Below are 16101 nucleotides of genomic sequence, written 5' to 3'. Positions count from 1 at the left end.
ATGGGTATGCAGAGTGTGCAGGCGACAGCCAAAAGTAATGACAAAACGCAGCGGGCTATCATTTTCATTCGCATATTGAGACACATTTTCCTTACCAGCCAGCAGCCAGCAGGCAGCAGGCAGCCTTCTAGGATGCAGTCTGTGCAGTCCCCCCCAAAAAGGTTGTCATCTCTTCCGTAATTGAATCCTGTGCCGAAAACTATAAATTCTCTCAAATGGTAAACAAGGATAACAACTTTTTGGGGGTGCACCCATTAAAATATGAACTTTTTGATTGAGATTTCAGCAGCAGGAAAGCATTTCTGGGCAGCAGGAAAATTATTTGGAACTTGGCGATGATTAAATATGAAGCATCTATAAGCTAGTAAAGTTGTTAGCTCTTTGATGGACAATTCTGAGAAAATTAAACAACAGAAAAAGATTAAAAGTGGGAGGAAAATGGGAGGCAGCAACTGACTTTTGATATTCCTTGATTTCATGACTGACTCTCAACGAATTATTTGCATTTTAAAAATATTTTCTAATGGTTATTGAACAATTTCTGTCAAAAAGAAAATAAAAAGCAGTTTCCTTCAGATTTTCGTACCATTTCTGCTGCAGGAAAAGCTCAAAAGTTGAAGGGAAAACTTTTCCTACAATTACGAGCACATTTTTGGACACAATTTAGAAGATTATTTTGAGGCTTAAGCATGGCTTTAGCTCTGATTTTCTGAGTAATTTCTAAATTCGAAAATGTTTATGGAAAATTTGCATCCCTCGAAAATCAAAGAAGAGCCCCTTCCCCCCGCCTACGACGTGCTTGGAGAGAATCCAAAGTAAACATTAGAGGATGCAGCATTGCAGCTCCCTGCCTCCCCCCTGATTCCGGCCAAAGAAAGGACTCTGCTACCCTTAGATTCGAGTCGATTTCTGGCTGCCTGTCTGCTGCTAGCCTGTCCTCTCCTGTCCTGTCCCTGCGTTGTCTCTCTTCTGGTTTGTAATTGAATTCTACAACAACACAATAAATTTTAGGCACTAAACGGCAGGAGAGAGGGAGAGCGCAGATGGGGGGAGGAAGAGTGGGTGAAACGGGGCTAAAGCGGCTGCCAAAACGTGCAGACAGACAGTGGAGGAGGGTGGGGGACGGGTGGGAAGCGAGTTCGATGCAGTAAAAAGAGAAAATTTAATTTCTTGCCTGAATAATAAATCACAAACATAAACAGCAAGTGGGGCAGGCAGGGAGGGAGAGGAAGATGTCGCCGCATAAAGGCTCCCAATGGGTGCTCCCCACTCTCCTTCCTCCTGTTTTTTTGTGTGTCGCGCGGGAGGCAATTTGAAATTCGTTGTCGATGGCAGGACTCTGTGGCTCCAGCTCTGGCTCTCGCTCTCTCAAGGGTTGCCGTGTCCAGGGCCTGCCATTGCACTTATCAAAATGTCATTTCCGGGCGGGCCAAAGGAAAAGCTGTGGAAAAGCCCACTCTCCACTCTCCACACACAAATAAATTCGGCAACGGAAGTGGCCCAAAAAAAAGGGGCACGGAAGTGTCGACTTTCGAGTGTCGCTTTATTAAATTTTTACGCAAATGCCTGACACGCGGATATGAATAACAATAACAGACATAAGCTTCTACATATATCTACATATTTACATACATATATGTACATATATGTATGTGTGTATATAGTGGGAGCAAATCCCCTTCGGCATAAATATAAACAAAAGTCAGGGAGGCCTTTCTGAGCCCTGAACACACTCATCCTTATGCAAATGAAAAGTAAAAACTTTTATGTCCCCAATATTTATACATTTTTACGACTCAAGCACACTACATTGAGGCGTGTGCGTGGGCGGGGGCGTGGCTGTGTGACCCACTGTTGCCTGCTGCAACAATTTCCGCGCTGTGATTTCCTCACATTTTTTATGACATTTGCAGTAGTTTGCTGCCGCAAGCGTCTCCAGAGGCAGCAGCACATAAATATTGTTGCAAAGCCAAAAACAAATAGCAAACAGAAATTACAATAATATGCAATAATGCAAAAGGACAACAGAGGGTACTGCTATGCCCCCTGCCAAAACAGCTGCCCCCCAGACGAAGAGCACACACAACACACACACATATGGGGGAGGGTACACACTCCATGCCATGCCATGTCCTGCCTGCCCCATTTCAGCTGTATCTCTGGCCCATGTGTCTGCCCGTCCCATGCGTGGCTTTAAGTCACAGCAGGACGTGACATCCTTGCATAGCATTTGCATAACTATATCAACAAGAGACAGACCCCATGGACAACCATGGACCAGCAGCAAGAGCAGGAGCTGGGACCAGGAGGAGCCGACATCAGCGACTGCCAACGCGCGGACACCAGCATCTGAATACTCCCCTGTCTGCTGTCTGCTGTCGTTCCTGTCGCCATATCTGCCTGCCTGGCGCATCTCCTGTTCCCTGTTCCCTGTCCCCTGTCCCTGTTGCTATTTTTATCAGAGTTTTCCTGCGAGCAACGCGCCGCGACGCGACGCTTTTCCTTGATGCGCTTGCATAATTTTCATTGTTTTCATTTTACAAGCGAATTTCCCTCAACTTATCTCTTAGTTTGGTCTTATTTTTGCGATTTTTGGGTAGCACTTCCTGCACTGATTTTCTGTTTGCATTTCAAGTTTTTCGCGTCACAGATTTTTACACATTATTTTTTGCTTTTTTTTGTGGTGCGTTGCAATAAAACTTTATATGCAGGCGTTAAACAAAGAATAAGGAAATTACTTATAAGGCAGGGCCAAGCACTATCCTTCGGGTGATAAAAAGAACACTTCAGTGGTGTACTTAAAGGGTTTATGCGAAGCCATAAGGGAGGAGTTTCCGGAAGCAGAAACAAAAGTGTGTCAGGCAAAGAAATTAACATGCAGAAAAGGAGTGCCCAAAAGTTTGTTGGGAAATCAATCAGTTTTTACACTTATTCTTACCCTTTCTTCATTCATTCCTAAGTTTTCTATATGCTTTCCATAGCTCTATCCTCCCCATCGACAGATCTGTCACCAAAAAACCAAAGCAAGCTCCTCCAGTAGCACATTTAAACCATCTTTAAGTGCTTTTCCCTCTGCTGCTGTCCTCTCAAGCTTCCACTTGTGCCCTAATTCGCTTCATCGCACAAAATCGATATCTGGAATATCTTACTGGATATGGCCGCCATAACAATAATCATTTTGATGACCCGAAAAAATCCAATGCCAAGAAATGGAAACTCTCGCGCACTTCCATTGTCATTTTCCACTTCCTTTTCCGCTGCGCCCCGCCCCACACACAGAATCTGCAGTCAGTATCCAATTATCGTTGCCAAAATGCTGGCTGACATTTGCTGGCTGCTTGAGGCACTCACCCATACACATGAGCAATTCAATTTTAGAATTTTCTAATATGCCAAAAGAAAGCCAATAGAGAAGGACAAGGCGAAAGACAGAGAGAGAAAGAGGGAGAGAGAGGGAGAGACCTGCCCGCGGCTCACTGCTAGCTAGGCTCCTCTCTTTATTGTTGTTGTCTCTCATTTTTTTGTGCATTTTACAGGCACTTTTCCAATGCTCAGTCAATTTTTGCAAATCAAATGTCTGCTCAGCGCTGCAGCCCCCGCTTCGTCTGCTTTTTTCGCTGATTTGCCAGGATAAGCGAAGGGCAAGGAGTGTAGTGGCAAGGAGTCGCGAAAACGATGCCAAATGCCATTCCACTCGAATGGCTAGACGGGCGGAAGAAGAGTCCTTTACATTTTGCAAAGAAATCTATTCAAGTTTTTCTCTGGCGTTTTATTTGGCTTCATTTATGGCCTGTGCCTCGCATCGCATATTGCCCCGGCAATTTAATCGGCAAACATACTCCGCGTACCGCCCCCACATCTCGCCCAGGATATTCCCTGGTCTCAAATATCAATTCTCCCACTCCCACACTCTCTGTGCGGACTGAAAGTTTTCTCCTTTTCTACAATCAGCTGCTGCTGAATTTTTAATTTTTATGTTAGTAATTTTTCAGCGTTTTCTCTCTGTTTTCTGTGCGGAAAAGGAAGCGCGTTGTGCCCCCGGAAGAACATCTTGCGCGGGAATATTAAATTTTTTATGCTTTCGGCAGAGTGGAACTGGAAAAATAAAATAAGAATAAGACGAAAGTTCTTTTTTCCTGCACAACGAATGGGGAAACATGTTGCGACTCGCAAAACCCAAAAGTGGTGGAGGGTGGAGCCATCGCCCTCGAATGTGTGTTACTTTTCTTTCATTTTTAGTGTTATGTGTGTCCCGGGTGCTGTTCCAGCTACAACTCTTCAACTCTTAAAGAAAATCTCTCTGTCTGCAGTTTTGTATCTCTTTAAGCGCGTCACCCGTAATTTACGGCCCAGAAGTGCAACGAAGCTGCAGGTAGAGCCCCTCCGCTGCAAGTTTATTATATAAATATTTCAAATGAAGGCAGATGCACCTGCTGGCACGTGGCACATGGCACATGGCACATGGCAGCTGCCCCCACGTCAGAGCAGCGTCTGTGTGGGGCGAAAGCAAACATAATTTAAAATGTAATTAGTGCTCAAATAGAAAACCAAACAAACAGAGAAACGTACGGTATATACACCGTGTTGCCATTGGGACTCTGCCCTGTGCCCGTGCCAGTGAATGGGGCGTGGCTGTTGAACCTCGCCCCAATGGCAAATAGAAGCAGAAGCCAAATGCTGCTGCTGCTGCTGCTGCTACCCGCAAAGTCAATGAATGAATGGCGGAGCAGCAGCAGCAGCAGGTTACTAGGTGACCCAGTCCCATCCACAGCCCCTGGACACACACCTGTCTGTGTGGAGCAGAGGGAGAAAGAGGAGCCCCTGGAGGAGCCTGCAAAACTTTGTCCTAGACCAACTTTTTACCAGCTGCTGCTGCTGTTGCCGCTCCTGTGGCTTTTGCTGCTTTTGAAACATTTTATTATAACGAGCAAAAGGTGCAGCAGCCCACCCCAGCCCACAGGTTCTCCATTCATTTGCCGCATTTCAAGGTTGTCTGAATACGATTTTTGGGCCACAAGAAGATCTCTCTCAGCATTTGGGTTTCCTCTGTTTCGCGGAGGCGGAGTGCACGAGTATTGATGATGTGCATAATGAGAGTTGGCTGATGGGGGAGAGCCCCTCGAAAGTTCAACTTTTGTGCTCATTATGGAAATGCGGAATACTTGTAGGACTACTTCTAGGACTTCTGCTTCTGTTCCCCATCCACTTGAAGGAGCAGCTTTTCCACCTCCCTTGTAAGCCTCTGTTTCTGTTGTTCGTCCACTAATTTGCTTTTTAAGTGGTTTCTGCTGCTCATTAAGCTGCCTCTTTGCCTTTGCCTTTTCCATTTGTACCTTTACTTGTGCCTTACCTTTTGCTTACGTTTTCTGTTCTGTTTTCCCTTTTTTCTTCTTCGCAGACTGGCGCAGCACGGACAGCACCGACCATCATGATCGCGTCCAGAGGCAATTGTCCGTCTCCTCCGACAGCAAGCTGCTGGACGAGGACATTCGTGAGGAGATGAAGTACCATTCGCATGTGGTCATGCGTCCCAAGAAGCCGCCCAGACCCAAGTCCGAGGTGTTCCTCAACAAGCAGGATCCACATCCGCGACGCAAGCGCTTCAGTGCATTTGGTGTAAGTATTTTGTTGTCCCACATTTTCCATGAAGCGAGGTTCTCTGACAGCAGAAAACTGTTGCATACTTTCACATAAAGGCGGCACTTCGCTGGCACTTGCAATTCCCAACTGGTTCTGGCTGCGCATCTATAAGCTGACGGCTGCTGGCAGTGCAAAAGTATTATTGAAAATTTTTAATCTCTTTGAAATTTATCTTGGTGGGACCCTTTTGTTACGGCAATTGAGTTGTTCCCGATACTAAATGCATTGGAAAGTAGTGTTATAGTAAGTGCTACTAAATAGTACTAAGTACTTGCAATTGAGGAGTTTTGTGGATGAGTGTAGGGAACGCCTAGCCCTATAGATGCACGAGGAAATGTTTGGATTTATGCAGAATTTGTTCGACATTTTGTACGCTTTTCAATAGAAGGTTCTTCGAGCTTAATTTGAATGGAAATTCCATAGAAATCAGTACAAAAAGAGACTGATACATATCCAGTAACTACATTCCGTAATCATTTGAGAGCCATCCAATCTTTTTATATTCACCTTTCCAATGATTGAGAGACTAAATAGAGATAAATTCCAACACATCAAATGACTTCTTCCAAGGCAGATCTACAGCCAGAGATACTACAGCATAAAGTACACCCTAAAAAAGCGAGTGTGAAATTACAAAATACAAAAAAAAAAAACACACAAAAAAGTGCCAAGCAAACGTTTGAAATTTCCTTCTCAAATAACGCTCCCTGCCCCATGCAGAACACTCCTCCTGTGGGCATTCCCTTTCTCCCTCTCTGATTACATCATGCGCTAATTTAATGTAAAGCAACAACAACAAGAACAACAACTAACTAACTTTGTTAATTAATTAACGAAAACATGATACATTTTTCACTTTTGCGTTTCTGTTGCTGTTTTCCCCACAGGGCGACTCCCCATTTGGGAAACAGGAGGCCTACGTCAAGCTGGAGCCACTGGGCGAAGGGTCCTATGCGACGGTCTACAAAGGATTCAGCAAGTGAGTACCAGCCACACCCCAGACACAGACAGGATAACGAGAAGGAGCACGAGGTTTGCCTATTGGGGTTGCCATGTCAGTGGGTTAAGTACAAAATTATTGTTGGAGGAGACCAAAACCAACCTAAACCTCATCTCAGCTTGAACTTCTCTCGCTCTCCTGATGAACATCGCTCCAAAAAGCTTTCATTTTTAAGCCCCAAAAAAGGAGAGTGGAGAGTAGGGGGAAACTGTGTCATTTGGGACTGATTTATACGCTAGTTTCCATCCATCCCAGGCCCAGATCTGCGTTTTGCATCCGTTTTTGTGGCTCTTTCTGTGAAGTTGGGTCTCGTCTCGTCGCTGCTCTCCATTACGCAGTGCCATTTCTTTGTCCCCGTTGGCAGACTCATTACAGAGCCAGAGCCCCAGAGCCAAAGAGCCAGCCATGCAAATGTGGCTATCAATCAAGTGGAGGGTTGGCCCACAGCCCACAAAGGAAAGGATGGATCCATGTGGGTCATGGGATGGATGCAGTACTTCCTTTTCCCCTTTCTGTTTTTTGTTTTGTGATTGCTGCTGTTGTCCCCAATTGTTGTTTCTGGCCCAACTCCAGGACACGCACTTTCCTGTTCCAAACTTGCTCCACAATTGAGTTGAGTTTTCTTTTGGTTTTAGGCAGTGCTTCATGGCTTCGGTTTTCTTCTGCTTCCTTCCTCCCTTTCATGCCATTGCTGGTCAAAATGCTGCCTCATTTGCGCCTCGTCTGGCACTGATTTCTTTGGGAATTGGAGTGTAGTTTCCCCCCTTCATAATTTGACAAATGAGCCTGGAGAATGTGTGCAAAAGGTGGAAGGCCAGGACAAGGATTCGTCACCTTTCTGACAGCCTCTGCACCTCGCATTCCGATGATAGATGCCCGCCCGCCCGACTCCTCAGTTATTCTGTCACAGGCAGAGGCCTATGCCCGTGCCTGTCCTTCAATCTCATTTCTCTTCCGTTAACCCCTAAACATCCCCCGGCAGCCTTTCAGCCTCCCTCCTCAAGGCACTTCATCTTTTCTTTGCTGGCAATCTGCAACTCCATCTCCCTGCTTTGTTTTTTGATTTATTTGACAATCATTTGCTTTTGGTGTTCGTTCAACTTTCGTTCCCATCCACAAGGCATTACGTGGAAACGGAAAACTTGTTTGGCTTTTCCCACAGCCTCTTTGGGTGCTCTCTGTGCCTTTTCCACTGATTTTTCTCCTCCGTGCTGGTCCCTATTCTTCGCTCATTTGATATGCACGACAGCGCCTACATGCGAAATGAGTTCCAATTAGCCTTTGTTTATACGAAATGCAATTAATTCGCTCTAATTTATCTGCCAAATGGAAATGGAAATGCTTGGCCCTGGTAACCCTGGGCAACTCCCTCCCTTGGGCTGTACTTTTTCTTAGGCTCAGGCAAGTCAAAATTCTTTGTTCCTTTGGCACGCTGCACACTGCACGACGACGACGACGAGGACAAATCCTTACGCTCTGGTTTGCCTTTTGCGCCTTTTCAAATGGAAATTTGGGTCACTTTCCATTCGTTTCTTCCGTTGCTTTCTCCATGCTCCCTGCTGCCGCTGCCGCCTAATTTTTCTCCAAGATTTATGCTGCCTGTTCCTCTCCTCTTCCCTTTTTGTTTGGGCAAGTTTATTCAGGTTTCAGGTCCTTTCTCTGGTTCTCTAAATCTCTCTTTGCCTCCCCCTCTGTCTCTCTGTGTGTTTGTCAATTGTAAAAGATTTCATGAATGATTTCACTTCTATTTGACTTTCGTTTTTCTCTTTGCATTGTCCTTTGCCAGGGGTCCACTGGTTGTTGCCACTGCCACAGCTCCTGCCACTGCTCCTGCCTTATCCTTTGCTGCTTTTGTGCTGCTTCCGTACTATTTTCTACCTTCCTGAGCAAACAGATGAAAAAGGGGCAGGCGGTGGCGGGCGGGTGAGCAAAATCTGAATCGGAATGAAGCCTTGAGAGCACTTGGAGCAGAAGTCAAGTTCCTGATTAGCATTTAGTAGGTCAGCTGTCACACGGCCACGGCTTACCCCCAGGCAAACTTCGATTGCGAAAACTTCTGCAGGAGACGACGCCAGAAAACTTTTGATGGCACACGCAAATTTTCGGTTTATGCTTAACTAAATCGTATTATTTGTGCATTAACAAGTGGCAAAACGAGAGACTCAAAGCCAAAGACAAAGACAAAGTTGTGTGTGCTACCAAATCGTGTCTAGGAATTTTTACAATTTTTTCATGGGAATCTAGCAGCTGTCCACACAGTAACAGGATGCAGGATGGAACATTCGCTTTTTATGGCAAAAGATTGTGCTGTGCGCTCGGTTTATTAACTGAAATGAAAGGTTTAAGCAACATATTGTTGCGGCATGAGGGAAAGTGTTTTGCTCACACTTTATGGCAGCGATAAAAAGTTGAGCGGAAATCTTCACATTACGATCGATGGCAGCAAATTGTGGCTGTACTTCAATCAACATTAAGCATCCATGCGGCTGGTTGGATGGCTGGTTGCTTGAGGGTTCCTCATCATCATCATTAACCCTCGTTTAAGCAATTAGTTATAGCCACCGAAATTCACTTGCTCCGACGACACTTTCAACTTTCGACACATTCCATGGCAGGACCCTCCAATGCGCTGCTTGAGCCATAAAAAACTTTTGCATCTGCGATTAGAAGAGTCTCCTCAAAGGCCCGCCCCCACTCCCACTAGCTCATAGTTAGATATTCATGGGATTTTTTCTTGGCTTTTGCTTGGGTTTTTTCGTACATTTATTTTATATTTTTCCTCTTTTTTTGGTGGCTTGGCTTGTGGAAATCCTTGCCAATTAGAATGCTGGCTGGTAGAGAGAGAGCGTCGCATAAATTGTTGGCCTCTGCGGCGGCAGTGTCAAATAATTTAACCTAATTTGACACTTCAAATGTGCTGCAGCCTGGCCTGGCCTGGCCTTGTGGGTGGCCCTGCAGCTTTCCTCTGTGTGTGGCTGTATCTTTGCTCCATCTTCAGCTCTGCTTTGGCCCTACCGTCTGCCTCTGTCCCTTATCCTAATTTAAGTGTTTGCCGTACATTTCTCTGCGTGTTTGGGTCGTTGTGTCTGTTTGATATACAAAAGGGAATGTCCCACAGAATCTCCCACCCAGAACAGACCCTTGGCATGGCGGCCTCCTCCTAATTCCTTGTTGCTCCTGCTGGCAGCTGTGTAATTGTTGTTCCTTGGACATGCCCCAGCCCCACTTAAGTATTTATTTTATTAATTTCTGCTCTGCTCTGCTCTGCCCACAGATTAACCTACCAGCGGGTGGCGCTGAAGGAGATCCGGCTGCAGGAGGAGGAGGGCGCACCGTTCACGGCCATCCGTGAGGCCTCGCTGCTGAAAGAACTGAAGCACAGCAATATCGTGACGCTGCACGACATCGTGCACACCCGAGAGACGCTGACCTTTGTCTTTGAGTATGTGGTAAGTAGATTCCTGCACTGCTTCGACATGCAACCCCATGCTAATGGTGAAATTCCCTTTGCTCTGCTGTAGAACACGGATCTGTCGCAATATATGGAGAAACATCCTGGCGGTCTGGACCATCGCAATGTGCGCCTGTTCCTCTTCCAGCTGCTGCGCGGTCTCTCCTACTGCCACAAGCGGCGTGTCCTCCATCGCGACGTCAAGCCGCAGAATCTGCTAATCAGCGACTGCGGCGAACTGAAGCTTGCCGACTTTGGCCTGGCCAGGGCCAAATCCGTACCCAGTCACACATATTCGCATGAGGTCGTCACGCTGTGGTATCGTCCACCAGGTGCGTTGGATACAACAACAAGAAAGCAAAACTAAATGAAAGGATAAACCAAGGGGCTTCTGGGTAGAAGGATAACCCTTGGAAGCTGATTGGATTCCCTGGAATCGGTTAGGCTGCTCTTCAAGCGAAAGTTTCAGCTGCAGAAAGTTTCCCAGAAACAGCATTTGCGCTGTGTCAAATAGTGGATAGAAGTTGCCGGGAATCGGTGTACAATATTGTAAATTTAATGTGTAAGAACGGATCCTAGAATCAGCCTTTCAACGCTGCTGTTGCAGTGTTTCCTCTTACATAGTTAAAGTAGAAAAAAGTGCCCTTGAATCAGTGCCCTTGGCATAATTAATACTAAGCCAATCAGGCAGTTGAAAATAAGAGTCCTATAGCAGGCAGTTTGCTGTTGCAGGAAACTATTCTTTTTACTGAATTTTCAATCAAAGAATTCCCAGAGTGGCTCCCCAGTTGCCCCAGTAATTCATGGCAAATGTTGCCATTTTAGATTGAGATGAGGGACATTTATCAGTGGCAGTAAGAGCACTCTTCTCCCAACAAACGTCAGTGGCCATTCCCCCTCTTTCGAACTCTTCCTCCCAGTAATTACAATTAATCCGCCAGGCTTTAACCCAACACCAAAAAGCCTTTCCATGTATGCTTTAGCTATCCATAAAAAAAGAGAATACTCATGCATCCAGTAGATAGATTTTTAAGTGCAAACAATCTGTAGTTGGGAGGATTGAATGAGGGGACTCAAAACTCCAAATCGCATTAAGTTTTTCGCTTGTTTTGTGTGCTGTGTGGTGTGCAGTCGACACTGAAAGCTCTCAGGAAAAATGGCAGCCATTAATTGGCGCCACGGACGCCAGTCAGGCTGAAAACTGTGCATTTAGCAACAGCCAGGACTTGAGTCGGATTAAATTAATGCCAGGACTGAGCCTGCAGGCGCTCCTCCTCCCCCGCTCTCGCCGCTTTTGCTCTCCGCTTTTGCTGACAAAGGATAAACAATTCAGAATTTTCCATCAATTTGCCAGAGCTAAATGGAAAACTAATGGAGAAAAGCCAAACAGGCGGAGAGATAGAGAGAGCGAACCAAAGAAATAAAGTTAATTTTTTCTAATATGCGATTCCTCCTCCCACCCCCCCTGCACCCCGACAACATCAGCATCATCCTTGTCAGAGTTTGGGATCTGTTTGGGGGCATGCTGAAGCATGTTAAACAAATTTAATCTGCACTTCTTGGCAGCAGCTGAAAGCAAAGAGTGGCAACAGAAAAGAAAAGGAGTAGCAAAATGCACAGGAAGTGCTGCAGGAAGAGCAGGGAAAGCAGAGAGCGGAGAGCGGAGAGCGCAGAGCGGATGTGGTGTGCTTTCAGCACCTGTGTGCATTAGTGTGTGTGTGTGTGTGGAAACTTTGTTAGCTGCTGGTCAAAAAGATAAGCATAAAGGTTGCCCCGGGCAACCAGAACATGATAAACCCAGCTCCCACCCCGCTCCTCTCATTTGCTGTATATAAAATCGCAATTTATTTTTCAACACAAACAGAAAGAGGGAGAAAACGATGGAGAGAGATAAAAGCTAGTGGCAAGAAACTGCATTTGCTTAGCAAAGTTTCATGTTCATGTTTCGTGTTTTCCTCTCTGTCTGCAGATGTCCTGTTGGGCAGCACCGAGTACTCAACGTCGCTGGACATGTGGGGCGTTGGTTGCATCTTTGTGGAAATGGTCACTGGGATGCCCACATTCCCCGGCATACGTGATACCTACGATCAGTTGGACAAGATATTCAAATTGCTGGGCACACCCACAGAGGAGACGTGGACGGGGGTAACCCATTTCCCAGGCTACAAGCCGCACAAGTTGGGTAAGTAATCGAACTGAACCGAAACCGACACCGAAACTGCAGCAAAGTTTGGCAACTAATTTGATTTGATATTCAGGTTTCTATCGGCCAAGGAAACTGGGTCACAATTTCCCACGACTGTACGACATCATCGAGGGTGAGACGATAGCGAACGCCTTTCTGCAGCTGAATCCAGAGGAGCGGATCGGCGCCGATGATGCACTGCTGCATCCCTACTTTGCGCAGTTGCCAAAGAAACTCTACGAATTGCCAGACGGTAAGGAGCGGGGATTGAATTAAGGCATTAAATATTTACAACACTTGCCGCCGGAACGAACCAACGAACGAATGAGCTGCACGTGGAGCAACTTTGTCGCATTGTCTGTGTGGCCAGTCGGCAAGAAAACCAATTAACAGAAGCCCCAGCACGATACAACGGCACAAAAAGAGAGTGGAAAATGTTTGCTTAAAGTTTTGAGCTGGGGAAAAGAGTAGATAGCCCGCCCCTCCTCCGATTTTGGGGGCAGGGACAACTCATTTAAGTTTCGCGACAATTTGTTTGCCTTTTCTCAGCGCAGCTCCCCTGCAGGGGTAGGCCAGCGAATGGTTTTCTGAGGTATAGTTAACAGTAATTGCATTTCACAGTTTTAATTTGTATTCCAAGTGGTGGCGAAAACTTTTCTTTGCTTTGGCAACAAGTTGGTGGAGCAAAGAACGCCAGGAAAAACTGTTCACAGGGAAACCTAATTACAAGACTTTTTTGGCCATATAAATCTGAGTTATTTATGCTCAAAATTCCTTTGTTGAATGCAGTCTATGTCTATGGGTTCTATAAGCAATTAGCAGGCTGCAAAGCCAAGTCCATTTCCATTGCACTCAATGCAATCTGCAGTAAATACAATTTACATTCACTTTCGACAATCCAAAGAGCTCCCTGCCCTTCCCTCGTTTCAAAAACATTTTGTAAATGGCAACAATTTCAAGGAAAACTGTTTGCCGGGTAGGGATAGAGGGAAAAAGAGGGGCAAGCAAACCAACAAACATCAACTTGTGGACTATGCAATTTGGCAAATGAAATGCAATCCAATGGCAGAGCCACTCCACACTCCAGAGTGCAGTGCAGTGGTTGGTTGCAGTATACAAAAAACACTGAAAAAAGGATCAAATGAATGAAGTGCAAATTCCCCACTTTAAATGCGAGTTTTGGCGGGTGGCACAGCTTAAAGAGTGCTTAAAATACGATTAACGCGTGATTTGTTTAGGCAACCCTGGACACAGGGACCCTGGATCCAAACACAAACTAAAACCCCGAAACCCATTTTTTCTGTGTTCCATTTACGGGTTTTGGCTGTGATTTATACAAACAGATAGGGTCTGGGCTGGCTGTGTGCAGTATGCTAATTTCTGGCCAAATCACAGTCAGGGGAGCAGCAAAACTTCCCTAATGAGCGGGGGGAGAACAGTAGGTGCTGTTTCAGGGGTGTGTTTGCCGACAGATAGAATCAATTAAAATGCAACTAATGCGCTTCATTTATCATGGCCCAGCGAAAAGGTCAACATACCCCGCCTGAGGTTTTTGTGGTCCTTTAGAGGAGGGAAGCCAGCGGCAGCCCCAGCGGGGTGCATCAGTGGGAGGTATTGGCTTTGTGTGTGTTTGTGTGGCTGAGGGGGTGAGGGGGCAAATGCAATTTTGCAAAAGGCAATTTTAATTGCCGCATGCGCTGCGCCGTTCGATGGCGGCTCCGGCCCGGCTCGGCCGTAAATTAAATCATGTCATGGCCAGAATGTTGTCATAACTTGAATGTATATTTTTTCTTAATTACAATTATTATTATTTAGTAATTGCATCTCTCTCTCTCTCTCTCTCTCTCTCTCTCTCTCTATAGAAACCTCAATATTCACCGTGGAAGGCGTGCAGCTGTACACGGAGCCAAATCGACAGAATAAATGAAAATTAAAGCAGGTCCTCTCTGTGGATGGCGTACGTTTCTATTGTTAGGGGATCCTAAAAACAAGAGCCCAGCCCCCAACCCACCCCAACACCCAAATGAAATATATCTAAACCCCCCATCAAGCTCCTGGACTAGGCACAAGACATCAATCGTATCAATCAACCAATCAACCAATCACTTCAGACAGCCATATATTATCGACGAGGGAGCGCGTTCCAGTTGCTGACGTTTTTGTACTATAATTCTACGATACTTTCTAGTTATTAGTTGCATTCAAAAGTTAGTGAGTGAAGCGCGTAGCGAGCGTACTAGCAGATACTTTAAACAATTTCAAATACGGATTGTACACAGCTGTGCAGCGGCCTTTTATGTTCAGTCAAAGTGTTACATTTAGTTTCGATTTCTTTGTATTCTAAGGCTGGACATCGCTGTCCCCATCCCGCGGCCTTCTTGTCGATAAGGATACTCAATGTAGTCAGTGCGCAGATGTGTTTTTTTTAGCGTTTTCTTTCGTTTTTTTGTATCATCTAAAGTCTCGTGTCTGCGTTAAATGATTTGTGAATGTGTTGTGTATCGTATTTAGTTTCGATTTTAGTTATTTTTGAGTGCAATCCACACACAAAATTGATGGCCGCTCATCGCATCGCTCAGTGCAAAAGTGGAAGCAATTTTCACGCCATTTGTCACAGCGATCGATCGATCGATCCATCAAGCACAACATTCATTAGATTTCTCTCACCAGTCCTTGAGCTGGTAAATAGTTTTTAAAATGCTTTTCTTTGTCATTGAATACAAATCGGGGGGAGATTCGCCGCGCTGTTTAAGTGATAATTTTTATAATTATTAAATGAATTTATGTAAAAACAAATAAATTTAAATCCATTTATACCATTTAATTTGTTGCATCTTTACATTTGATTTTCGTTTTCCCATCATTGCTTATTATTTGATTAATTTCTTTACCTTTTAAGTTTTATTTGCAGATATAAATTAGTGAAAAAAGAACTCCATCCATTTAGACGAATGAATGTTAAGTCGAGAGGCGAGAGGCGAGAGGAGAGAAGTGAAGAGCCCCAGGCGGGGGTAGGCTGATTGTATAGAGAGAGGAGGTGCGAAACCTAAACATTTTCGAGGCAAAACGTAAGCAAAATGAATACTAGATAAACAATTAAATTTAGCAAAGAGCAGCGCAAATAGTAGAGTGAAATTTTTAGCAATCGACCGAAGGAGCGAGTACGAGTACGAGTGAATTCGACATTAAATAGCCATCAAATCAACTAAAGAACTAAACACTAAAGTAACCTAACCGAAAAACGAGTATTTTACGAGTACATACATAGAGTTTGTAGAGCAACGCAACGCAATTGAATGAATCCAATCCAATCCAAAATGAAATCCATTTAATCCATTACCATAATTCTAAGAAACGAGGAAACGTTACGTACGATTTAGGGCCAAGATGCCGTAAGAACGAGCTGCCAATGAGAGGACGCCCGCTGCTTGAGGCGGGTAGCGGCAAACTTTTAAGTGAAAATAATGAAAATTAAATGAAAAGAGCTAACAAAATGTGCAAATTTGAAATCAAAGACACTTGAGATGGTTTTGAAAGAGGTAAATGAATCAAAAGACGATTTGAGTATAGAGAAACTAAAGCGTAGAACAAAATATATTATGAATATCCATCTCTAATGGATACAGATATCTGTATACATAAATGTATATCTATGGGAACGTAGGGACGAGCACATTTGAGTCGTATGCAATCAAATTGCTGAGATGAGAAGATGAGAAGATGAAGGTTTTATGAGAAGCAGCCCCTAAGAAGGGCCATAAGAAAATAACAAATAACAACTTTATTAGGGCCGATGGCACAGGCCATTGCTATACTTTTGGCAGG

At 44.9% G+C, this 16101-nt stretch overlaps 1 protein-coding gene and 1 non-coding gene across 7 annotated transcripts in view; both read left to right on the top strand.

Annotated features, from left to right (window-relative positions):
- LOC117893195 (cyclin-dependent kinase 14) overlaps positions 1–14920 on the top strand; it is a 106601-nt gene extending 91681 nt beyond the window's left edge. For all 6 annotated transcript variants that reach the window (XM_034799706.1, XM_034799705.1, XM_034799708.1 and 3 more), the window contains 7 exons: positions 5399–5616; positions 6528–6619; positions 9915–10089; positions 10162–10423; positions 12061–12273; positions 12350–12529; positions 14139–14920. In XM_034799706.1, the coding sequence (XP_034655597.1) occupies positions 5399–5616; positions 6528–6619; positions 9915–10089; positions 10162–10423; positions 12061–12273; positions 12350–12529; positions 14139–14203 (1205 nt within the window). In that variant the 3' untranslated portion in view covers positions 14204–14920. The remainder of the gene's footprint in view (positions 1–5398; positions 5617–6527; positions 6620–9914; positions 10090–10161; positions 10424–12060; positions 12274–12349; positions 12530–14138) is intronic.
- Positions 5787–5854, top strand: LOC117895920. The gene has a single exon (XR_004648993.1). It is a non-coding gene; the product is annotated as a U7 small nuclear RNA (small nuclear RNA).
- Positions 14921–16101: the final 1181 nt, after the last annotated feature.

The sequence above is a fragment of the Drosophila subobscura genome, chromosome J (genome assembly GCF_008121235.1).
Source record: "Drosophila subobscura isolate 14011-0131.10 chromosome J, UCBerk_Dsub_1.0, whole genome shotgun sequence".
Taxonomy (NCBI): Eukaryota; Metazoa; Arthropoda; class Insecta; order Diptera; family Drosophilidae; genus Drosophila; species Drosophila subobscura.
This window is presented reverse-complemented; position numbering and strand designations above follow the sequence as displayed.